At 41.4% G+C, this 26,051-nt stretch overlaps 1 protein-coding gene across 2 annotated transcripts; it reads right to left on the bottom strand.

Annotated features, from left to right (window-relative positions):
- Positions 1-83: 83 nt before the first annotated feature.
- Positions 84-25,194, bottom strand: nemp2 (nuclear envelope integral membrane protein 2). Of its 2 annotated transcripts, XM_062963777.1 has the most exons (9): positions 24,992-25,194; positions 22,810-22,925; positions 17,262-17,490; positions 17,063-17,135; positions 14,543-14,636; positions 13,120-13,234; positions 9,247-9,472; positions 5,317-5,493; positions 84-3,057 (listed from the first exon to the last, which is right to left on the bottom strand). In XM_062963777.1, exons 1-9 carry the CDS (start codon positions 25,071-25,073, stop codon positions 2,823-2,825), a joined length of 1,347 nt encoding a protein of 448 aa, XP_062819847.1. In that variant the 5' UTR covers positions 25,074-25,194; the 3' UTR covers positions 84-2,822. The 2 variants fall into 2 exon arrangements, with proteins under 2 accessions (XP_062819847.1, XP_062819852.1); XM_062963782.1 differs by lacking the exon at positions 22,810-22,925 and having other exon boundaries at positions 24,992-25,173.
- Positions 25,195-26,051: the final 857 nt, after the last annotated feature.

The following is a 26,051-nucleotide window of genomic DNA, read 5'->3' on the forward strand; positions in this document are numbered from 1 at the left end:
GTTTGTAAGACAGCTAAAGGCCTTTCCCACTTTTCCTTCTCCACCTATGACACAAGAACCACTATATATTGTTCTTTGGGAAATGGTTTTTAAATTGTAAAGAAGATACTTTATTAAAAATATACATATCATTTAAAAATAATGTACACACTATATATTGGCTCACTTTAGCATGTATGAAACATTGAAACCTCTCATAAAGCAGAGACTGAGCTGTTCATACATTATCCAAGGAGAAGATAGGAAGACTGTTTCCACCGCAAACATGCACCCTGCTTCCCCACCCCTGAACCATTCATAGGCAACTAAGCATACAACAGACCATTGGGTAGGAGAACCTACATCCATAGCTTACATGTTAGCACTACCTAGAGAAGACCCACTGAAAGGCACCAACTTGCAATTAATGCAATTACCATAGATCTATATCCTCAGCAGAACCTGAGAATGGTATCCACTTTCTTTTCCTTCATTGAATCTTCTCATGTCACATATAGAGCTAAGCCATAATCTGCTCAGAGTACAATTATACATTCATAAGTTTCACTGAGCGATTACTCTCACCCAAACGCATAAGAGCGAATGACTAATATGGGCTGGTACTCTGTACTACAGTTACAATAATATGAGGCAGTTATGGATCTGTAACTTATAACCAAGAGTGACGGATCCATAATTACCCCGTATTATTACTCTGTTGTGTGCCCAAGTAATTTTTGACTTATGGAGACTCTTTCACATGATTTTCTGGTGCTGTGTATGACTCAGAGTTGTAGTCTGATACTGAAACTAGTTTACCACACTAGCTCTCAAGTCTTAATGTAAGACTATGTATATGCTCCCTGCCCCCATTAAAGCCCACCTTAGCAGCCAGCAGCTACACTCCACAAAGAAGGTCTGTTCACCAGCTGATTGAGGCCACAAGGAGTATAACCGTTCACCAGTAAGCAAAGACGTGGTAGTCAGAAGGAAAATTCCTCTTGAAACTCCTTAATTTGAAAACAGTAAATGCAACAAGTGAGTTTGACCCTGAGCAGCCTATGTGTTTTCTAGTGCTGTTGGTAATTTCTTCTGTACCCTGTTTTACGCTTTCCCTTTGGATCTCATTATAAACAGTGAATTGAGAAATCTTTGTGATTTTGATCATATTTAAGGAGGAGAGAGCAGGTCACCTGCAGATCTGCTTTCAAAAGATATATGCGGGCTGAGTTTACATTGTGATTAAATAATATCTTTTTTCCTGTGCCAAGTTTTGCTTCTTGTAAAATACATATGAGGTCATCTGTGTTTACACAAGTAATTCTGCTACTGCCTGCCCAGTATGGAACATACTAAAGGCCAAACAACTTTTTCTTCTTGAGATGCAACAGATAAAATGTTGCGTTCCAATCCCAAATCCTGCATTCCCTCAGAAATCACACAATGCCTGCCTATTCTGAAAGTTCTACAATAGAATAAAGGGAATATGGCATCAACTACAACCCATTCCTTGAACCTTCAGGTCTATGCAATTATCTTCAAGCAAAGATATCTCTGATCTAACCTCACTTTCAATTTGGAAAAATTGCATTAGTTTCAAGTGGCTTTAACTGGTGGTTCTCTCAATCCAACAAAACAAATATTTAATCTTCAAGTAAAGTCACTGCCACCCAACAGCAGATTGGGACAGCCTCGGGCAGCCAGTGTGTGATATGAACAAGGAACAATTAGTTACTAATATACTATTAGCATGTTTTTAATAGAGGTATCTTGTTTGGTTTTCTGCCCCTGGTGCCAAGCTAACTTGGCTGGACTTGGGCAATCAATACCTTAACTTTAGAAGGAGGACCACTATTTGTTGCTCTGACTCACCTAGAAAAATATCTTGCATGACTGCTGCTGTTGAAAAGTGAACTAACTACTATGGGTTTTTTCCCTACAGGCCTCCTAATCTGAATAAAAATTAAAACATTAACTTAGTAGAGGGTTATTAACCTTCAAGTGGATCAGGAACCAATGAAACCGCAGTTAAGTCCTTCAGAAAGCCTTGGCTGCCCTCTACCGTCTGGAGAGCAGAATGTTCCAACCAGTGGGACTTTTAAAAATACCCCCCCCCCCCCCCCCCGATTTACAGATTTGACTTTTGCAGATTGGATTATTCAATCTCTAGGTCCTCCAGTGGATTTTGACCACAGAACCATGCTGGAAACTCTGTAGATTCCTAGGGAGATCTTTTACATTATGTAACATTTTTGTTGCTGGGTTATAAATGTCTTTTCCTAATTAGTTCTATCATAAAAACATGGAAAAGGTTTATGTTTTTGCAGGACAACCTGCAGCACATTGGTTATAGTTTTTCAATGATTATCTCCTTGAGTTCAACCTAGCTTGTGGCAACCACAAAAACAAAGTTTCTGGAGTATAACAACTACTTTGAAAGTAAATACCGCACAATTAAACAGAAAATAATACTTTCAAACCAATAATGCAAATTTTGTTATATAGTGTTGTTTGCAGCTTCTCCATTCCCCTATCTCCAGCAAATGTGGAGTTCTGACTATATCGAACCAGTTCCCATCTTGTGGTTCTGGGTGATCCAGTTCTTCCCTTCCTCTGACCCTATCATCACCTCTCTGTCCTCCTCATCAACTCCAGTCTCTGTCTGCTCTGCTCTTTGCTACTCCTAGATCTCATTTGAGTCTCTCCAGCCTCTGCATCTTTTAACAATTTTAACAACTAGTTCTGGTAAACATGTGTGAATTACACGACCGGTTCCTCCTGGTTTCTCACACCTTCATCTGCAACTGCTGTATCTTTGATACATCTCAGCTTGATGGGATTACTCAAAGAACTTCTCTGGTACAGCAGTGCAGATTGTTTGGCTGCTTCCGCCTTTCTTCCTCCTCTTGCTGGTTCTCCTCTCTGCTCGTGGGACCAGCTTGTGGGTCTGGTTCTGCCTCTGTCCCTGTATGAAAAAGCTGCTGTTCAAAGAGAGCTCCTCCAGGGCCATACTGTTCCTCATGGGCAGATGTTTCTTCAGGTGACACATGAGGACATCCAAGGATAAAGTGTGCAAATCTAAAAATAAATAAATAAAGGTAAGACGAAAACAAACACATATTGCATATCCCTTATCCAAAATACTTGGGAGCAGAAGTGTTTTGGATTCCAAATTTTGTAATACAGTAGAGTCTTGCTTATCCAACGTTCTGGATTATCCAATGCAGTCTGCCTCCCGCCCAGATCCACAACTGTTTCTCTAGGCAGCAAGGACTGAACTTTTTACAGATTTAACTTCCTACAATATTGTTACAGTAAGTTCATTTTATGCAATTCTATCTTTATTTGTAGTCAATTTTTAGTAAATGTTTTCGTAGTCAGTCATTGTGATGTTTTTGTGCTAAATTTGTAAATACGGTAATTACTACATAACGTTACTGCATTGAACTGCTTTTTCTGTCAATTTGTTGTAAAACATGTTTTGGTGCTTAATTTGTAAAATCATAACGTAATTTGACGTTTAACAGGCTTTTCCTTAATCTCTCCTTATTATCCAACATTTTCACTTATCCAACGTTCTGCAGGCCCGTTTGTTGGATAAGCGAGACTCTACTGTATCTGTATTTACATATATGTATGTAATCAGATATTTTGGAGATGGGGCCCATGTCTAAATACAAGACTCATCCACGTTTCACCTTATACATATAGCTTGAAGTTAATGTTATGCAATATTTTAATATGCATGAAACAAAGTTTGTGTACACTGCACCATCATAAAGCAAAGGTGTCATTATCTCAGCCAACCACATGGACAATTTCGGAGTACAGTGTTCCGTCACTTATCGCGGGGGATACTTTCCAGGACCGCCTGCGAAAAGTGAAAATCCACAAAGTAGGATCGCTATATTTGTGTTGTTTACAAGTAGCATCTCTGTCCCCTCCTCACGCTCCCGCTGCTGTTGCTGCCTTGTGAAAGGGAAAACAAAGCTGTTTCAGCCTCCTTTTCTCTCCCTTCAGCTTCTCCTTCCTTAGGCTTCTCCTTAGGAAGGAAGTAGAAAGATGAATTTATAATATTATTTTATGATTTATAATATTATTTTAGTGTTTATTTAAAAACCACGAAACAGCAAGTCTGCAAAAAGCAAACCATGAAGTAGTGTGGGAACACTGTAATATGAATTTTTGAATTTGGGATAAGAGATACCTAACCTGTACCAAAAATTCCTGGCAAACCCACTCTGGTATTTTGGTATTCGCAGCATTCATTACAACATGCATCCCATTCTAATGTACAACACATCTCAAGATGGGGGAAATGTCAATTGCACATTAACAAGAAGCACCCATTACCAGCCCCTAATAGTCATCACATGTATCGGTTTTTCTAATAAATTCCCCTCTATGTTGTTCAGCTTCTGTGAACTTTACAAACATTTAGTGAGAGCATCACTAATGTCCTCTTTCTTGTCAACAATGCTATAAAGGTTGTTTACATTACTACTGTAATGTACAGTTCCTGCTGTACTTTAGAGCCGAAACTAAGAAATGAGTGTTTCACTATTTCCCAGGACTTCCTATGTGATCTTGCAACTGAAGAAAAATTTGATTTGAACTCAAAATTCATTCTGTACAGCAGGCATGGGCAAACTTCATCCCTCCAGGTGTTTTGGACTGCAACTCCCACAATTCCCAACAGCCTACCGGCTGTTAGGAATTATGGGAGTTGCAGTCCAAAACAACTGGAGGGGCGAAGTTTGCCCATGCCTGCTGTACGCTAACATGCTATGCTGTGTAAATCATGTTACAGAAAAGGAGCTCATAAACTTGCTAAATGAAACGGGTGGTACCCTGTTCTGCGGTTTCTATTTTGTAAGCTAGACTTAGAATAGCCTAGCTAGTAGAGATTCATGTTTATAGTCATGAACAGCCAAACAGCTCTTAATGTCCAAAAGTTCTTCCTAATGTTTAAGTGGAATCTTTTTTCCGACAATTTGAAGCCATTGCTCCATTGTGACCTAGTCTTCACAGCAGCAGAAACCAAGCTTGCTTCTTTCTCAATGTGATATATTTTCATATATTGAAACATGAGTATCATGTTCCCTTTCAGCCCTCCCTTCTCCAATCTAAACAGACTCTTCAGCCACAATTTTTAAAGCCAAGGCATAGCAATTGTTTCCTAAGCGACCAACCTTCCTTTTTGCCAAAACCAAAGGTATGTTTTTCTGTTCACATAAACTTGATTTGCAGAAAGATGATCTCATTCTTTCAGGAAGCTACATATTTATGCATCCACATAAGTAAAAGTATTGCTGAGATGTCAGAAAGGCTTATTACTTCTGTGGGTGTTGCAGCTTGACCACTGCAACCCAGGAGGGAAATTCAGGACGCCTGCAGAACTGACGCAGGTCTTCCAAGGCTTTGGTGGTCTCCCTTTCCCCTTGCTGTTGATACTCTTCTTCAGTCAGAGAGTGAAGCTCTAACTTTTTGGATTTGAAAAACTGAGTTGCTTTTCTAAAAGGAAAAAAAAAATTGCACATATATGATGAACTCAAAGCAGAGAAAAGATGTTTAGTAATTGATGAGTGGCACTAAATGCACATGTCACTATTCTACACCAGCTATTAAGTTACATACACATGAGTATATACAGTTATACATAAGTCTAGACATTTTAGTAAAAAAAAATTGATGGCAAAAACCTCGGTCAACTTATCCATGAGTCAGTGTAAGCATGGTACCTTAACTTTCATCAAAAATAAACCAAAACCTTCTACTGTCTCTGCTATAGCACTGCTTCTGGCCTTTAATTCTGTTTTAATGTTTGTATATTTGTCAATCTTAAACCTCACAACCTCTAAGGATGCCTGCCATAGATGTGGGTGAAATGTCAGGAGAGAATGCTTCTGGAACATGGTCACAACAGCCCAGATTTTAAACTGTATTGAAGTGCTTTTACTGTAAGCCACTTTTGAGTCTCCTTGTGGAGAGAGAAAGCAGGGTATAAATATACATGATGATGATGATGATGATTATTATTATTATTATTTTAAATGCCCAGACATGAAAATGGCAACAGTGGTGACTCTTCGGCATTTTCCCTCAAAGGAACATGGAGAGAAAAGGTGCTTCTTTTTGGTTCCCGTGGGGTGGGACTTAGCTCTCTCCTTTCGCCATTCTACTCAGCGAAGGGGATGGTTCCTTTTTTGATAAAGAGTTAATACCGTCCCTTTATTTTTTTATCCAAAAAGGAACCATCTTTCTCTTTGCAGACTGGTGAAAGGCCTTTTTAAATGTTTGGGGGAAGCAGGAAAATGGCAACAGTGGTGATCAGGGGCGGCTGGTCCCCAAGGTTAGTGCTTTTCTTGCAGTGTAGAATGACCCTCAATTTGTCCACAGATCATTAAAAAATTCACAATTTTAGCCCCCAAACCTGCCCTTGATCTATCCATGAAGTCAACATATACACGAGTATATACGATGAGTAACATCTCCTGGCCAGACACTCCAAGTCCTCCCTAATATCCAGCAGCCACATCAGTGAAAAGATCTGTTCACATTCTGATTGTGGCACAAGGAGACTGTTTCAATCCCACACCCCACCAATAAGTGTGGCTGCAATAAGGAATTGTAACAGAATCCTGCTTCTGATTAGTGTTTTTGGTGGGAGGAGGTTAAACAATTTCCTCCTCCTGCTCTGATTAGCAGCTGAACAGGCTTCCTTTGCTCAATGCAGCTGCTGATTGATACAGTGGATCTTAGTCTTATGAAATAAGAAGCAATTATATATCATTCTAGGTTATAAATCCATAAATGTAGCACAGATGCCAGCTGTCGTTTCTGGACTACAGGGAAGGAAGAGAATGAGATCTATGCAAAGAAAAGCTAAATAACAACTGGGATCCTGCATTCAGAGACATACTTAAAGCAGCTTGCTACTACTTCCTGGTACTGCTTTCCCAATGTCTTAAAATATTTTACACCTTTTAGCCAGTCACATGGAGCCCCCGGTGGTGCAATGGGTTAAAACATTTTGCCAGCAGGACTTCTGACCGAAAGGTTGGTGGTTCGAATCCGGGTAACAGGGTGAGCTCCCATCTGTCAGCTCCAGCTTCCCATGTGGCGACATGAGAGAAGCCTTCCACAGGATGGCAAAACATCAAATATCCAGGTGTCCCTTGGGTAATGTCCTTGCAGACAGCCAATTCTCTCACACCTGAAGTGACTTGCAGTTTCTCAAGTCACTTCTGATACAAAAAAGCCACACTATGATTGGTTAACACATAGGTAAAAGGTAAAGGTTTCCTCTGACATTAAGTCCAGTCATGTCTGACTCGGGGGGTTGGTGCTCATCTCCATTTCTAAGCCAAAGAGCCGGCGTTGTCCGTAGACACCTCCAAGGTCATGTGGCCGGCATGACTGCCTGGAGCGCCGTTACCCTCCTGCCGGAGCGGTACCTATTGATCTACTCACTTTGGCATGTTTTCGAACTGCTAGGTTGGCAGAAGCTGGCGCAAACAGCGGCTGCTCCCGCTGCTCCCGGGGTTTGAACCTGGGACCTTTAGGTCTGCAAGTTCAGCAGCTCAGTGCTTTAACACACTTCGCCACCGGGGCTCCTCGGTTAACACATACCTTCTCAAAAAAAAAAACAAAAAAAACAAAAAAAAACAAAATGGAAAATAAACCATCACCAATTTCCTACATCACATCACCTTCATCATAAAAAAGGCATACCTAACTAACTTCTCCTAGGTTAACCCTCTCAAACCTATCTTAATAGCCGGCAGCAGAATCAAGCAATGAAAATCTCTTCAACTGGTGATCAAGATACAGAAGGATCATGATGCTTGTCCCACCAATGAGTGAGGCTTCTACAAGGAATTACAGGAGTCTTAATGATTGTCATAGCTTTGCTCAATAGTAGGAGGAAGATGTAAATACAATCTTCCTGTGCCCCAATTCTCAAGTGTACAGATCTCTACTGCTCAATGTGCTGCTGGCTGTCAAAGTAGGTTGGAGGGGGTGTTACGATCATGGCAACACTGCCACTATCGTGGACAGGTAGTCATCCTGAATATGGAGCTGTCATGAGTTCACAATTCTAGGTTACAAATCCATTACTGCAATACAAAATGTGAGCCTAATGAAAGATATTCTGAGTACAGTAGAGTCTCACTTAACCAAGCTAAACGGGCAGGCAGAAGCTTGGATAAGTGAATATCTTGGATAATGAGGGATAAAGGAAAAGCCTATTAAACATCCAGTTAGGTTATGATTTTACAAATTAAGCACCAAAACATCATGTTATACAACAAATTTGACAGAAAAAGTAGTTCAATGCGCAGTAATGTTATGTTGTAATTACTGTATTTACAAATTTAGCACCAAAATATCACCATATATTGAAAACTTGGATAAGCGAGGCTTGGATAAGTGACACTCTACTGTATTTGTCAAAACAAGTAAACAAAATAAATCAGTGCTGGTCACAATAGTGATCTGTGGACGAGTACCAGTCCATAAGCCATTGGCTGCCAAACTATAGGTTTCTAGGAAGCCTTACAAATATATGGCACAAATATGTTATTGATCCCTGGCACATTGGGGAGAAAATAGCCAGACAGCTTGAGAAGCAATTTGGTGAAACGATAAAACTGATCCAAGCAAGCTATATTTCAGAGGGGCAGGATTCAACTTGTGGGTGCTGCTTCTAGCAGCAACATTGTTTTTCCTCTAATGCTGTGGTTCTCAACCTTCCTAATGCTGTAACCCCTTAATACATTTTCTCATGTTGTGGTGACCCCCAACCATAAAATTATTTTCGTTGCTACTTCATAACTGTAATTTTTCTACTGTTATGAATCGTAATGTCAGTATCTGATATGCAAGATGCATTTTCATTCACTGGACCAAATTTGGCACAAATACTTGTTACTCCCAAATTTGAATTCTTTTGGTGAGAGGATTCATCTGTTTCCAAAACGGAAGAGAAAGACAGGCGGAGAGATCTTCAGCCTTCTCTGCCAAAGGGGTTCCTGAGACCATTAGAAATATGTATTTTCTGATGGTCTTTGGTGACCCCTCTGACATCCCCCTCACAACCCCCAGGCTGAGAAACACTGCTCTAATGTGTAGCTGCATTGCAAAATGAGAAAAGATGTTTGTACACTTAACAAATGGAGATAGGAAATGGCTTCATTATATTGTTGTTTATGCTATTATATTGCTGTTGTTTATGCTATAGCTTAACAATCAAAGGACACCAACCTGCCAACGTGGTACAAGAATCTCAAAGGGTAACGCAGGAATTTCGAACACAGCATGGAAGCAATTGTCGCACTTGCAACTTGCGGGATGGCGCTGCCAAAGTAGACCAAGATCAAGCCGAGGAGCTGCAGTGTCCACATCAAGAGATTCCTACTTTTCTCACTACTGGGAGGTCCATGCGTGTAACAAATGGCAAAACTGGCCAATCCGACTATTAGAATATACCCTGAATACAAAAAAAAAAAAAAAAAGAATCCCAAACAAACATGAAAACATTAAAGACTAATGTTACAGTAGAAACAACAAAGATTCAGTGGCAACTAATGGTGTCTATATCAGTGATGTCGTGAATCCATGCTGGGATTTAATATGCACTTTAAAGGAGCTAGCCAAGGTCCTGAACCTGAACGGACATGAAATCAACAAGCTGCCAACTAATACCTTAAAAACTACCAGGACTTTTGAGGCAGATATTTACATTTAAATCTTGCCAGAATTTATAAAAGCTTATGCCAAAGCTTTTATAAATAGGAGCCCCGGTGGCGAAGTGTGTTAAAGCACTGAGCTGCTGAACTTGCAGACCGAAAGGTCCCAGGTTCAAACCCCGGGAGCAGCGGGAGCGGCTGCTGTTAGCTCCAGCTTCTGCTAACCTAGCAGTTCAAAAACATGCAAATGTGAGTAGATCAATAGGTACCGCTCCAGCGGGAAGGTAACGGCGCTCCATGAAGTCATGCCAGCCACATGACCTTGGAGGTGTCTACAGACAATGCTGGCTCTTCGGTTTAGAAAGAGAGATGAGCACCAACCCCCAGAGTCAGAAATGACTGGACTTAACGTCAGGGGAAACCTTTACCTTTACCTATGCCAAAGGCATCACAATACTCTGGTTTTGCTGCAGACTAGCAACTCTACTCCACCCTCAAGCAATATGTTATCTTCAGGATTATAAATGCCCTCCTACTTGGTTACCTATGGCGAAGAATAAACATCAGCTCAACAAACTAGGCAAACACCATTTTAACAAATGAGTTCATTCTGTTTGTTTTAAAACTGCTGCTACAGCACACTTGATAGCTATTTGAAGAGGAAATAAGCTTGCCAAGTTTGAAAAGTTATTTGGAAAAGTCAGCTTATTTGAAATATAGCAGATCAGGGTTAGGAGCACAGGACTCCCCCACATCTCTATAAAATACTTTCAGATACAGTAGGCTCTTCATATTTGTGGTTTTAAGTTTTGTCAGTTTGGCTATTCACAGATTTGATTGATATGTTCTCTCTGGGAATCTCTAGAACTGTTGTTCTCAAACTGTGGGTCCCCAGGTATTTTGGCCTACAGCTCGCAGAAATCCCAGCCAGTTTACCAGCTGTTAGGATTTCTGGGAGTTGAAGGCCAAAACATCTGGGACCCACAGGTTGAGAATCACTGCTCTAGATCCTCCAGGGCAGCTATGTAGTCAACATGAATGCTCATGGCACCACTCTGATTATTGCAAATGCCCCAAACTCACCTTAAAAGGCAGCCAGCTGAACTAACTGAAGGGGTTCTGTGATGTTAGTAAGTAGGGCACTGAAGGATGATATATCTAGTGACATGCATTGAGATGAGCAGATATGACAAAATCCTAATGGTTGTTATCTTCAGCAACCCAACTGCCTGCATAACAGAGCCCTTTGGTTGGTGTAGCCTAGTGGCTTTTAAGATGGGTTTGGAGGGATCACATAATGTGAGAAATTGTGGCTATGGTATCATAGCAATGTTTTACACAACATCTCAGTCTACATTTCTTTAAAAAAGATTTCAATCATGATGACCATTCACATTTTTGCAAGCTCCATTATGTACAAATGTTTCTGATGATAACATTTTCTGCTGATTGCCCTCCCCATTTTACCAAAGGTGAAACAGTATGACCCCCATATCCAAAAGATATGGTATCGATTTACTTACTCATAGTTCAAAATACATTCTCCTCCCACCCTCAAATAAATGTTTGTGGACTTTTTTAGGTCCTCCGGTGCAATTCTGTGGCATGCTCCCATTCAAGTACAATATAGTCTCACTTATCCAACAGAAACGGGCCGGCAGAATATTAGGTAAGCAAAATTTTGGATAATAAGGAGGGATTATGGAAAAGTCTATTAAATGTCAAATTATGTTATGATTTTACAAATTTAGCACCCAAACGTCATGTTTCACAACAAATCAACAGAAAAAGCAGTTCAATACACAGTAACGTTATGTAGTAATTACTGTATTATTATTATTATTATTATTATTATTATTATTATTATTATTAGTAGTAGTAGTAGTAGTAGTAATAAAGGTAAAGGTAAAGGTTTCCCCTGACGTTAAGTCCAGTCGTTTCCGACTCTGGGGGTTGGTGCTCATCTCCATTTCTAAGCCGAAGAGCCGGCGTTGTCCATAGACACCTCCAAGGTCATGTGGCCGGCATGACTGCATGGAGCGCCGTTACCTTCCCGCCTATTGATCTACTCACATTTGCATGCTTTTGAACTGCTAGGTTGGCAGAAGGTGGAGCTAACAGTGGCCGCTCACTCCGCTCCCCGAATTTGAACCTGGTACTTTTCGGTCTGCAAGTTCAGCAGCTCAGTGCCACCGACACATTGTGCCACCGAAGGCTCATAATAATAATAATAACTTTATTTTTATACCCCGCCTCCATCTCCCCGTGGGGACTCGGGGTGGCTAACATGGGGCCAAGCCCAAAATTCCGCAATAAACAAAATTAAAAATACATTCACATTAAAAAGATCATTAACATTTAACATTACACAGATCAAACCAACAAATTAGCAATATAATGGTGAATAAAACTGCCAAATAAGAACAAGATAACAAAAAGACTGGGCAGTGGTACAAAGTGCATGAATTAAAATCTAATGAGGCAAATAGAAATACAGTAGAGTCTCACTTATCCAACATAAACGGGCCGGCATAATGTTGCATAAGTGAATATGTTGGATAATAAAGAGGCATTAAGGAAATGCCTATTAAACATCAAATTAGGTTATGATTTTACAAATGAAGCACCAAAACATCATGTTAGACAACAAATTTGGCAGAAAAAGTAGTTCAATATGCAGTAATGCTATGTAGTAATTACTGTATTTATGAATTTAGCACCAAAATATCACTATATATTGAAAACATTGACTACAAAAATGCGTTGGATAATCCAGAATGTTGGATAAGCGAGTGTTGGATAAGTGAGACTCTACTGTACTATAAAAAGGAGAATTTAAGATGGAATAAACAAGGAGAGTAATTATCAGTGCTGAGGAGATAATTATTTAAGAATTTAGCACCAAAACATTGCAATGTATTGAAAACATTGACAACAAAAACATTGACTACTAAAAAATTTGATAAAAATAAAGATAGAATTGCATAAAATGAACTAACAGTAACAACTGTCGGAAGTTAGATTCGTAAAAAGTTCAGTCCTTGCTGCCTAGAAAAACAGCTGTGGATCCGGGCAGGAGGCAGACTGCGTTGGATAATCCCGAATGTTGGATAAGCGAAGGTTGGATAAGCGAGACTGTACTGTATGGTCAAAATATAAAGTTTGCCATTATCCATAGTTTAAAGCATTCATGGTGCGTGTGTGTGTTGAAATGCATCCCTGTGGATACAGGGATTATACTGTACTTTTCGAAACCAAAGAAACAGTTTCAACTTATTTTAGAAACATCACATTTTTATGAAGACAGCAATATTGAAAAGGAATTATAATAATTATCGTAATATCTGCTTTTACATTTATACACTATTTGACAGAATGTTCCAAAGTATCTTTGACACTATACACTATTTGACATAATGGTCTGACATATTCTAATTCATATTCTTACCCATTATGTAGTATGATGAATTGTGCCAGAGCGCTTTCAAATCCTCTTTCCAAGTGTAAAGAAAATAGAGAGAAGAGAACCAGCATCCACTCATTAAAATCCAGAAGGTACTTAACTACAGGCAGGATAGCAGAATAAAGCAGAGAGGTAGGTGAGTACTTTGTGGGTTTATACATATGAAGTCATGCAAAAAAAAAACAACAACAAAAAACCTCTATGAAGACCTCACACCTCACTGATGTCTTATAGCTAGGGAGAAATCAAGGTAACCCAAGCTAGCAATGATTTCTTATTCCATTGCGTACAGTGCCTTTATTTTTCAAAAGCAGGGAGGGATTGCTTGTGCCACACTATAATAAGGGGATTTAGGCTCAAGCTAGAATGCAGGGAAACAATGATTACGGATGCATCTACAATGCAGAATTAATGCACGTCAATACTACTTTAACTGACTTGGCTCAATGCTATAAAATCCTGGGATTTGTTGTTTGGTTAGCCCCCATATTCTTTTGCAGAAAATGCTAAAAACCTTTTAAAACTACAAAAACTTGTGTATATATAAGAGTTGATTTGTTGATTAAAATGTTGAGATATATACATATATTACATACGGTAGGTAAGATTTATTTCTAATTCCTTCCAGCTGGAGGGTTGAGACACTTCCACAAACAGAATGCTCCTGACTGCAGAAAAGAAGCTGAATCCACCCAACCAGCTAAAACCCAATTGTCAGACCAAACTAAAATAGACCAGTTACATCAATTGCTGAACGATAGTCAACACTTCTGTAAATTCCACTAATTCATTGGGTATGTGCTAGTTGGGACTAGCTATTGCAGTGGTTCTCAACCTGTGGGTCTCCGGGGGTTTTGGCCTAAAACTCCCAGAAATCCCAGCTGTTAGGATTTCTGGGAGTTGAAGTTCAAAACATCTGGAGACCCACAGGTTGAGAACCACTGAGCTATTGGATAGTTTGGAACTGTAGTTCCCATCAGTCCTAGCAAGCAACACAAAAAGTGAAAAACGCTGGAAGCTGTAGTCTGACAATATCTGAAACCCAGACTTTGTCCATCATGACGCACCCCAATTAAGGCCATTAATTCTTATGATGGGTTATGAAGTTCCCCTTATTTACAACTTCCTCCTAGCTAAGATGTGTGGCTGAGCATCTGAATTGTAAACAAATAAAATTAGAATAAAGTAAGCAAATGTTAGTCTAAGAAAAAAACTTTATATAAACAAACAAGCCCTCAATCTTTGACACAAATTCAGCTGTAACTACTTTAAAGCAATTATACTGCAGCGTTGTTATTTACTTATGGCATCCAGGGACTAACTAAAAGCTCAATTTATTCTGGGAAACCGAGCTAAGTGTCAAACACTCAGCTGCCTTTTTAAGAAATGTTACCAGCAGTGTGCCTACCTTGGGAATAAATCTTTTAAGCATCAAAAGGAGAAAGACTAGAGTGGCAAAAACACCAAGCGCTACTCCAGCAGAATAATAGAATGCAACACTTCTGTTTGGGAAGAAAATAGGAATGCTATTAACATTTTTGTCCGCAAGGACAAGGGGGTTCAAGCTTATAGAAATGGAGACCACAACACAAGCTCATCAACGTACCACTAAACCCAAGGCTGATCCAGAGTGGCAACACAATGGCCTCAGGGGCAGCTACACTGCCATCTCCATCTCCCAGTGATTGAAGGGCAGAATGCAGAATCCAGTGGAGCTGAAACCAGTTTGGCCCATTTGGATGGCAATCTAACCTTGCATGACCCCTGTTGCCACTGCTAGACTGCTATGGGGCTCCAGAGGAGCTCCTGACCATCCCCAATCACCTTTGCTGACATCACCACCTTCTTCTCCCCTCTTCTTCTAATGTCAGCAAAGGTGCTGGCTAGGAGCTCAGTGGCCATCTGCTGTGGTAACAGGAGGATGTTATAGGACCCCGGGGGCGCTGCAGGTTAAACTGCTGAGCGGCTGAACTTTCTGACTGAAAGGTTGGCGGTTCAAATCCGGGGAGCAGGGTCAGCTCCCGCTGTTAGCCCCAGCTTCTGCCAACCTAGCAGTTCAAAAACATGCAAATGTGTGTAGATCAATACGTACCACTCCAATGGGAAGGTAGCAGTGCTCTACACAGTCATGTCAGCCACATGCCCTTGGAGGTGTCTATGAACAATGCCGGCTCTTTGGCTTAGAAATGGAGATGAGCACCAACCCCCAAAGTCGGACATGACTACACTTAATGTCAGGGGAAAACCAAACCATAGACCTGATCAATCCCATTTTCCCTGCATGGTGGGGCACAAAGAACAGGGGACAGTGCCTTCAGCTAGTGTGGACAGTGGACCCGTTTGGTTTAGAATAAATCCATCTGTCCATAATGACCTCAAAGTATGGGATTGCTCTGTAATTTTTCTGAAACTCCAGAGTATTTCCCACTTCACATAATGGGTGAATTGGTGTTATCCCATATTACAGTCCTTGGACATCATCTGGACATCTAGGTTGGACACCTGGTTGAACGCGGAGTTTTAGGCCTATGTAGACAACCCTGTAGCCCCCTCTTCCAATTTATACACCAACAGAATGCCTTTATCCCACATCAGCTCTCTGTCTGTGCTTTCTCTATAATCCTAATCCACAATGCTCACTTTTTCCAATTTTTTTTATTGTGTCAAAAGCAACTTGAGAACATACTGCAAGTCACTTCTGGTGTGAGAGAATTGGCCATCTACAGAGACGTTTCCCAGGGGACGCCTGGATGTGTTACTATCCTGCTGGGAGGCTTCTCTCATGTCCCCGCAAGCTAGAGCTGACAGATGGGAGCTTGCCCCATCTTGCAGATTCGAACCAGCAACCTTCAGGTCAGCAACCCAAGCTTTAGGTCAGTAGTCCAGCTGGCACAAGAGTTTAACCCATTGCGCCAACACAGCTTCTCACTTTTGCTCAATGTATAAACTGTGTTCAAGCAGAACAAATAACTAATAACATTATATAACAAAATTTGAAAAATGTTCTGTTCCTGGTTTGAAAGTGTTATTTCCTGTTTAGTTGGGTGGAACTTATTTTGAAAGTGATTGTTACACTTTAGAAACTTTGTTTTTGTGGCTGCCACAAGCCATGTTGTATTGGTTGAGATTCTATGATATATTCATTGAAAAACTATAGCAAAGTGTGCTGCAGGATGTCCCGCAAAAAATAAAGTTTGTGCAGTTTAATAAACTTTTCCCATGTTTTTATGATAGAACCATTTAGGAAATGACATTTATAACCCAGGAACAAAAATCATGTTACATAGTGTAATATTTGCATGTGAAAACAATCAATTAGGCCAGGTATACTATGCATAAATATATAAAAACATTTGGAACCATCTACTTTTTCAGAATGCATTTAAGGATGATTTATTTGCTCCAGCCTCCACTTTCCTGTTATTTCCATTTTGGTGGTGAAAGTTTTATAGATCTATGTTTTTTCGCCTAGTATATTGGAGATAAAAGTCTATTGGGTATAGGCTGGTGTAAGCTAAGTGTCATTCTCCAGATGCTCTTGGACTGCAGCTCCCATCAGCCAGAGTGAGCAATGCTAAGGGTGAGGAATGCTGGGAAATGCAATTCCAAAAGCATCTGAAGAGCCATTAGATTTCCACACCACCTTTGTGATAACCAGTAAAAATATTCTAGTGCTTACTTGATAGCCAGTGTGGTGGAGTGGTTTGAGTACTGGACTATGACTTTGAAGACCAAGGTTCAAATCCCTGCTCAGAAATAAAAATGCACTGCATGACCCTGGGCAAGTGACACTCTTTCAGCCTCAAAGTAAGGCAATGGCACCCTCCATCTGAACAAATCTTGCCTAGAAAACCCCACCGGACATCCACCTTACGGCTGCTATAAGCCGAAAACAATTTGAAGACACACAACAAAAACAAGCACTTACCTACTTAGGTTATGCGCAAAGTGAAAAAGAAGACCACCAACAACAAATAATAGAAAGAGTCTGTGATCAAGCACTGGAACAAAACAAAACACAAGAAAAACCCACATTATCTTACAGAAGTTGCTTGCCACAACTTCCATCAATCAAGTGACACTGGCATATGTCATGAACAGATTATTAAAACAATAACATTACTCACTGTTTTGCTGTGCACTCACAGTGTAGGACACTTTTTGCATAGGTTGGACCTTGAAACATGTTTTGTCTCCATACTGGTCCAGGGACATGATGACTTCCTTAGAAATGCCTGGTTTCCAAATATTGTTAACCAAGCATTTAAAAAAAGCAAATAGATTTTCTGAACGTTGACAGTTATGTTCTTCTGGAACAGACACCACTTCCAACATTTCAGTGCTACTTATGTTCACCTGGGAAATGAAAAAAAGGACTTAATATTATTATTGACTCCTAAGTCCCAGACAATAAGCATTCACATAATATATAGCAGAGCTTCTTAAATTCATGATCCCTTTCCGAATAAAAACTGTTTATGTGACTCCAGGTATATCTATATATATAAAAAGGCAATGAAATTTCGGCCTAGGACAAAACAACAAAACTACACATCCCAGAAACACTAAACTTGGCAGCACAACCCCTCATCCATGCCTCTAAGTTCATACAACAAAAAGAAAAGAAAAATAAAGTCCTAATTAGAGGGAGAGGAATAATTGTTTTTTATCCAATTGCTGCCAGTTAGAAGGCTAAGCTCTGCCCACTTGGTCTCCTAGCAACCTACTCAGCCCAGGGGACAGGCACAGTTAGGCCTCACTTAGGCCTCTTCCACACTGCCTATAAGATATAGATTATCTGATTTTAACTGGATTATATGGCAGTGTAGACTAAAGGCCCTTCCACACAGCTATATTACCCATTTATAATCTTATATTATCTGCTTTGAACTGGATTATCTTGAGTTCACACTGCCAGATAATCTATATATATAAAAGAGTGATGGCATCACGGCGACCCACAAAACAACAAAACTACAGGCCCCCCAACCTCAAAATTTGACAACACAACCCATCATCCACGCCTCTAGGTTGATACAACAAAAAGAAAAGAAAAATAAAGTCCTAATTAGAGAGAGAGGAATAATTGCTTTTATCCAATTGCTGCCAGTTAGAAGGCTAAGCTCCTCCAACTTGGTCTCCTAGCAACCCAATAAAAATAATAAAAAACACTAAAAAATGGATACAATAAAATACTATAATAACAGAAAATAACTAAAAATAATACAATAAAATAATAAAATATAATAAATAAAAATATAACTTACAATAAAATCAATTAAAAAATGCAAATAACGTCAAATAAAAATTACACAACAATTTTTAACCAATACCATCACCACTTTGCCACAGCAACGCGTGGCCAGGCACAGCTAGTTCACTATACAGTACTACACAGGGACATAGACCCCCTCTACTCTCACCACTTTCACAGTACACACACAACCAAATGCATACTAAACATAAAGACAACCATACAACAGACATTCAATACCACCACTACCTCAACAATTTCTCACCAACACCACCAGACAACACCACAGCAACACGTGGCCGGGCACAGCTAGTAGGTATATAAAATAGGTATAAAATCAAACATTTACTGAAAACAAACCAGCATTTACAAGGTTTGCTAAAAAAAAAAAGCTAATTTTCCTTTTTATGGAGTACTGCTGAAGCATTTTCTGCAGAATATACTGTAAAGCAAGTTTTCAACTACAGTGGCCAAACAACAATCTCCCACAAACGTGCGTGAAAGAATGCCCTTAATTTGCATCAGTGCTCTTCGGTTTGCATAATCGCCATCCGGGCCTTATATTGGTTCTAGGATTTCCTATGCAGTCATCTGCATAGTAAAACCACTTTCTTCAATGCCAGTTTGAAACTGTGTTAAATGGTCAGTGTAGATGGGGATGAATGATGAAAACCAGAATCCTGGATTCAAAATGCAGTACGAGGCTACATCTACTGCCAGTTTGTACACATGCTTACACAAGCAGGAAGAGCAAAGAGGACACATATATGAGCACATAGCATATTCATGATAAACTGAAATGGGCTCACTTCACCAGGGACCTCTTTCTTGAACAGGGACTACTTTGATCAGGGACCACTCTCCAACATTATTACCAAAAGGGTTATAAATCAGTTTTTAGTCAACTTTAGATCCGGTTTGGTTATTTGTGGTGCTGATTCAGAAAATTGCATTGGATAGACCACATTAGCTCTAGTTTCTGATACAGAACATATGCCATCCAGTGGTTGCCATCTCCTCGCTCACAAAAGCCAAATTTAATAATCTAGAGCTGATGTGTTCTATCCAATGCAATGGTCAGCTCTGCGGAAAGGAGCAGAAATAAAATAAATAAAATAAATAAATAAAGAGGAAGGAGGTTCGTGGACCAGATTTTCACTCTCACGGCCCACAGGTTGAGAACCACTGGTTTAAGGTTAAGTGCAAATGTGACTTGTCTACAAGATCTTATAGGGGACAAGCATTGATTTCTTTCTTTATTTCAAACACTGATTTATGAACATGATAGTAAATCCTGTGTTTGGATTCTAATGAACTTCTATGGGTAAAAAGATCCAGGTCAGAATATTACAGTGATACCTTGACTTAAGAGTTCAATTTGTTCCAGACTGAGCTCTTAACTCAAAACACTCTTATCCAAAAGCAAATTTCTCATTGAAATGATATTAATCTGTTCTGGGCCCTTGAAACACCCCCCCCCCCCCCATTTTTGTTATGTGTTATAAATAACAAATAATAATAACTTTATTTCTAACCCGCCCTCTCTTCCGAAAGGGACTCAGGGAGGTACAAATGCACATTCACATGGAACAATAAAAAAGGAAAGACCAACTTTTAAATGGTAGAAGCACAAAGTTAAGAGACAAAACCATCCTTTTCTTCCTACTGTACTCAGTCCAGCCTCCCTCCCTCTCTTGCTCTCTCTCCCTCTCTCTTTTCATGAAGTCAAACATACCAGGAATAAAAACCACACAAAATCGATAATCCCAAGTTCCTCAAAGCAGGCAGCAATCTCCCAAACTGGATAAGAGCATGAGAAATTGAGACTGCTTCCTTGAAGCCCTAAAATCCTGTACTTTTACACTGGCCCTTCTTGCGGTGCAAGCTCTTAACCCAAAACACTGCTCTTATGTCAAAGTGAAACCTGGGACAAGCACTGGATTTTAACTCAAAACACTCTTAAGTTGGGATGCTCTTAAGCTGAGATTTCACAGTATTTACTTAGGACAAGGGCAGGAAACCTGGTGCCTTCCAGACATTTCTGATTATACCTTACAGAGGTTGTATATGACCAATTGTCTGGAGTTTTACGGAAATAGGATACCAAATATGTGGTAAGAAATTGATTGCACTCATTTACTTTTTTCACCAATGAACCATTTAGCTGAATAACAGAAATGAAACACTCTTTAGGGGCTGGGCCCTCCCTTGTTAAAAAGAAGTGACATTTACTTTGGCCATGTTCCCATTCTTTTCAGAAGCAACAAAGGCTTGTCCGCAACCGAAGAGCAGCAAACAGTGCCCTTCCCATGGGAGTCACAGTACAGGAAACCCAAGCTCAACCAAGTTCATGTCATCTCAAGCCTCATCCCACCACCCTGGCAGTAAAAAAAAAAAACTAGTAAGAAAGATGAATAATTATCAACTTGCTAATTCCTCATGACACATCACTGCCCCAAATCAGCTGTCTTTTCTAGCAGTGGATCCTGTCCTGTTTATTACTAGCTTGGGCACACGGCGGTGCCCGGGTTATTTGAAAAACGCATTATTTGTTTTGGGAAGTTTGGTAAAACCAGTTTGGTAATGTATAATGCTATTTATTAGAAAAAAGCCAGTCTTTCCTTTTGTTTTGTATGAATGCTCCCATGAGAAATTGCATGTGAGTGAACTACAGGTAAGGTAAAGGTTTTCCCCTGACGTTAAGTCCAGTCGTGACCGACTCTGGGGGGTTGGTGCTCATCTCCATTTCTAAGCCGAAGAGCCGGCGTTGTCCATAGACATCTCCAGGTCATGTGGCCGGCATGACTGCATGGAGCGCCATTACCTTCCCGCCGGAGCGGTACCTATTGATCTACTCACATTTGCATGTTTTGGAACTGCTAAGTTGGCAGGAGCTGGGGCTAACAGCAAGCGCTCATTCCGCTCCCAGGGACCTTTTGGTTCGCAAGTTCAGCAGCTCAGCACTTTTAACTCACTGTGCCACCAGCCCCCCCCCCCCCCCCACACACACACACCAGTATTAACAGTTGGGCATGTTGGGTCTGTGTGTCAAGTTTGGTACAGATCTGATGTCAGCTGAGTTCAGTGCTCTCTGGATAAGGGTGAACTACAATTCCCAGATTCCTAAAGCAATCACCCCCAAATCCCGCCAGTATTCACAGTTGGCCAAGGTGGGTCAGGGTGCCAAGTGTAGTGCAGGTCATTCATTCGTGGCGGTCGCAGTGGCCTGTGGAAGTGACAGCCAATCAGAAAGCTGTTAATTGTGTTTTTATATCGGGATATGACGTTTTAACTGATTATGTATTGTGGTCGGATGTATTTGTATGAATTTTATATGTTGTATGCCGTTTTATATCCCACCCATGGGAGAAAAGTGGGATAGAAATGAATTAATAATAAGAATAAGAAGAAACTGCCACATACACAGATACATATACACACACACACACACACATACATGCATACACACAAACACTGAATTTTATATATAGATAGATTCTGTCTCACTAGAAGACATTGGGAACCAATACTCTGCAGGGAATCTCAATAAACACAGTTGCTGTAAAAATGTGGAAGCCACACCAATGACACAATACAGTAGAGTCTCACTTATCCAACACTCGCTTATCCAACGTTCTGGATTATCCAACGCATCTTTGGAGTCAATGTTTTCAATATATCGTGATATTTTGGTGCTAAATTCATAAATACAGTAATTACTACATAGCATTACTGCGTATAGAACTACTTTTTCTGTCAAATTTGTTGTCTAACATGATGTTTTGGTGCTTCATTTGTAAAATCATAACCTAATTTGATGTTTAACAGGCTTCTCCTTAATCCCTCCTTATTATCCAACATATTCACTTATCCAACATTCTGCCGGCCCGTTTATGTTGGATAAGTGAGACTCTACTGTAGTTCCAACCTACACTAGATACTAGATCTCAGTTTTCAGACTCCTGCACAACACTCTGCATGGCATTTTCTAAGTGAGAGGAGTTCTCCCCAGTATACTTTCACCCAATCCCGATGTTTCTTTAGAAAAGAAGGTAAAGGTTTCCCCTGACGTTAAGCTCAGTCGTGCCCGACTCTGGAGGTTGGTGCTCATCTCCATTTCAAAGCCGAAGAGCCAGCGTTGTCCGTAGACACCTCCAAGGTCATGTGGCCGGCATGACTGCATGGAATGCCGTTACCTTCCCACCAGAGTGGTACCTATTGATCTACTCACATTTGTATGTTTTCAAACTGCTAGGTTGGCAGGAGCTGGGGCTAACAGTGGGCGCTCATTCCGCTCCCGGGATTTGAACCTGGGACCTTTCGGTCTCCAAGTTCAGCAGCTCAGCACACTGAGCCACCAATGCTTCTTTAGAAAAGAAACTGATGTGTTATGTCCGCATGAATCAATGATGGGACCATACCTGAATAGTTGACCAGATGTTTTTCAAGTAGATTGCTCCATCTGGGACGTAGCAGAAACACATTGTACCATAGCCATGCATTACATCAGTCCTCTTCAAGAGACTGCAACTGTGATCTAGACAGGCAAGAGGGGATGTATGAAAGGTTTGGAGATCCCTGTAAATTATGTGGACACTTTTTTACATTGATTCACATTGATCTTCTCAGTCTACACTGTCATATAATCCAAATTGTCTGCTTCAAACTGGATTACAGTGTTCCCTCACTTATCGCGGGGGTTAGGTTCCAGGACCACCCACAATAAGTGAAAATCCGTGAAGTAGGGACACTATATATCTATACATTATTTTAGTAGTTATACACGATTTTAAGTCTTTATCAACCAATTGTGTGTTGATAAATCTCCTCCTCCAGTTGCCACTTGGGCTCCGTTTCTCCCCTTTCAGCTTCTCCTTCCTTCCTTCCTTAGGATGTAAATTGTAATTTTTTTATGATTTATAATAGTCTTTTAGCGTTTACTGAAAAACTGCGAAATAGCGAATCCGCGGAAAGCGAACCGCGAAGTAGTGAGCGAACACTGTACTGTATTTATGTTAAAACCATGGGAAAACAAGAGCGGCTTTTCAATCACTATCACTATATCTGTTGCCACTTGGGCTCCTTTCTCTCCCTTTGGCTTCTGCTTCCTCCCTTCTTTAGGCTGTACATTGTAATTTTTTATGATTTATAATAAGTTTAGAGTTTACTGAAAAACCGCGAAACAGCAAATCCACGAAAAGTGAACAGAGAAGTAGTGAGGGAACACTGTACATGAGTCTACACTGTCATATCATGCAGATTATCTGCTTTAAACTGGATTATATGAGTCTAGGTAAAGGTAAAGGTTTCCCCTGATATTAAGTCTAGTTGTGACCGACTCTGGGGGTTGGTGCTCATCTCCATTTCTAAGCCTAAGAGCCGGCGTTGTCCATAGACACCTCCAAGGTCATGTGGCCGGCATGACTGCATGCAGTGCTGTTACCTTCCCACCGGAGCGGTACCTATTGATCTACTCACATTTGCATGTTTTCGAACTGCTAGGTTGGCAGGAGCTGGGGCTAACAGCGGGCGCTCATTCCGCTCCCGGGATTTGAACCTGGGACCTTTTGGTCCGCAAGTTCAGCAGTTCAGTGCTTTAACACACTGTGCCACCAGGAGCCCCTATATGAGTCTACGCTTGTCATATAATCCGGTTCAAAACTGGATTTTTATAAGGCAGTGTAAAGGTAAAGGTTTTCCCCTGGGGTTAAGTCCAGTCGTGTCCAACTCTGGGGGTTGGTGCTCATTTCCATTTCTAAACCCAAGAGCCAAATTTGTCCGTAGACCCCTCCAAGGTTATGTGGTCGGCATGACTGCATGGAGCACTGTTACCTTCCTGCCGGAGTTGTAACTATTGATCTACTCACATTGGCATGTTTTCGAACTGCTAGATTGGCAGAAGCTGGAGCTAACAGCGGGCACTCACTCCGCTCCCCGGATTCAAACCTGCGACCTTTCAGTCTGCAAGTTCAACAGCTCAGTGCTTTAACACACTGGGCCACTGGGGGCTGTATATATGGCAGTGTGAGCTGCTGAACTTCCAGCCCGAAAGGTCCCAAGTTCAAATCCCGGGAGCGCAGTGAGCGCCCGCTGTTAGCTCCAGCTTCTGCCAACCTAGCAGTTCGAAAACATGCCAATTTGAGTAGATCAATAGGTACCGCTCCGGCGGGAAGGTAACGGCGCTCCATGCAGTCATGCCGGCCACATGACCTTGGAGGTGTCTACGGACAACGCCGGCTCTTCGGCTTAGAAATGGAGATGAGCACCAACCCCCAGAGTCAGACATGACTGGACTTAACGTCAGGGGAAAACCTTTACCTTTAGAAGGGGCCAAAGAGTGCTGGTGCCTCACTGATCTGCAACTCCCACAACTGCACTGAATGGAGACATGGCAGTTAAGGCAGTACCAAACAGCCTTCGCTCTACAACACTGATGCAGCCCTTGATTGTGGGGTTGGGTGTGCATCTCTACTCTGTAGAATGGATGCAGCTTGGGCACAGCTCTACCTGCCGTGGCTCCATGCAATTTAATCACGGGAAGGTGCCTAATCTCTTTCGCCTCTCCTGCCAAAGCGGGCTGATGGACTCCGAGGACTCGGTTACCTGCGAAGAGGCCCAGCTCTCCCCATCCGTGGGCTGCCTGGACCAAGGCGCCGAGGAAGAGCAGCGTTGGCGGAGGCGGCATTCTCCCCAGTTTGAATCCTTTTGGGGGAAACAGGGCGCCTGGCCGATCGGGAGCCCTGCTCAGGCGGAGAGCTCCTCCTGTTTACATTTCCAAGGCGAAAGACGCGATCTGAGAATGGATCGGCTGCCTGGGTCTGGAGGAGGAGAGCAGGGGACGCTGTGGCTCCTCCCCTGGAAGAGAAGGAGAGGAAGGCAAGGCCGGTGGGGTGAGACTCCATCCATACTGTTGTAATGCTTTCCTATTGGGAGGCGCCTCATTCAAACCAAGCTCAGGCATGGGCAAGCCTCGGCCCTCCAGATGTTTTGGACTCTAACTCCCACAATCCCTCCTCCGTCCTTGGCCCTGTGAAAATTGAGGACGAAGGGCAATCAAAACCAGTTGATAGCCTTATCACCAAGGTGAAAGAAGAAAGTGCAAAAGCTGGGTTGCAGTTAAACGTCAAGAAACCCAAGATCATGGCAACGACACCTATTGATAACTGGCAAATAGAGGGAGAAAACGTGGAGGCAGTGACAGACTTTATATTTCTAGGCACGAAGATCACTGCAGCCAGGAAATCAGAAGACGTTTACTCCTTGGGAGGAGAGCAATGGGCAACCTTGACAAAATAGTGAAGAGCAGAGACATCACACTGGCAATGAAGGTCCGCATAGTCAAAGCAATGGTGTTCCCCATAGTAACCTATGGATGCGAGAGCTGGACCATAAGGAAGGCTGATCGAAGGAAGATAGACGCTTTTGAACTCTGGTGCTGGAGGAAAATCCTGAGAGTGCCTTGGACCACAAGAAGATCCAACCAGTCCATCCTCCAGGAAATAATGCTCGGCTGCTCACTGGAGGGAAGGATATTAGAGGCAAAGCTGAAGTATTTTGGCCACATTATGAGGAGATAGGAAAGCTTGGAAAAGATCACGATGCTGGGGAAAATGGAAGGAAAAAGGAAGAGAGGCCGAACAAGGGCGAGATGGATGGACGGTAT

This window comes from Anolis carolinensis, chromosome 1 (assembly GCF_035594765.1).
Source record: "Anolis carolinensis isolate JA03-04 chromosome 1, rAnoCar3.1.pri, whole genome shotgun sequence".
NCBI lineage: Eukaryota > Metazoa > Chordata > Lepidosauria > Squamata > Dactyloidae > Anolis > Anolis carolinensis.

Bases quoted from the DNA above. Each gene is read 5' to 3' on its own strand.
- nemp2 (XM_062963777.1), bottom strand. From the start codon at position 25,073: ATGCCGCCTCCGCCAACGCTGCTCTTCCTCGGCGCCTTGGTCCAGGCA. The intron at 5,494-9,246 runs GTTGGTGTCCTT...TTTTCCTTTTAG, and splicing joins TTCTTGTACCACGTTGGCAG to AAAAGCAACTCAGTTTTTCA. The intron at 3,058-5,316 runs GTAATAAGCCTT...ATTTATTTTTAG, and splicing joins AAGCTGCAACACCCACAGAA to ATTTGCACACTTTATCCTTG.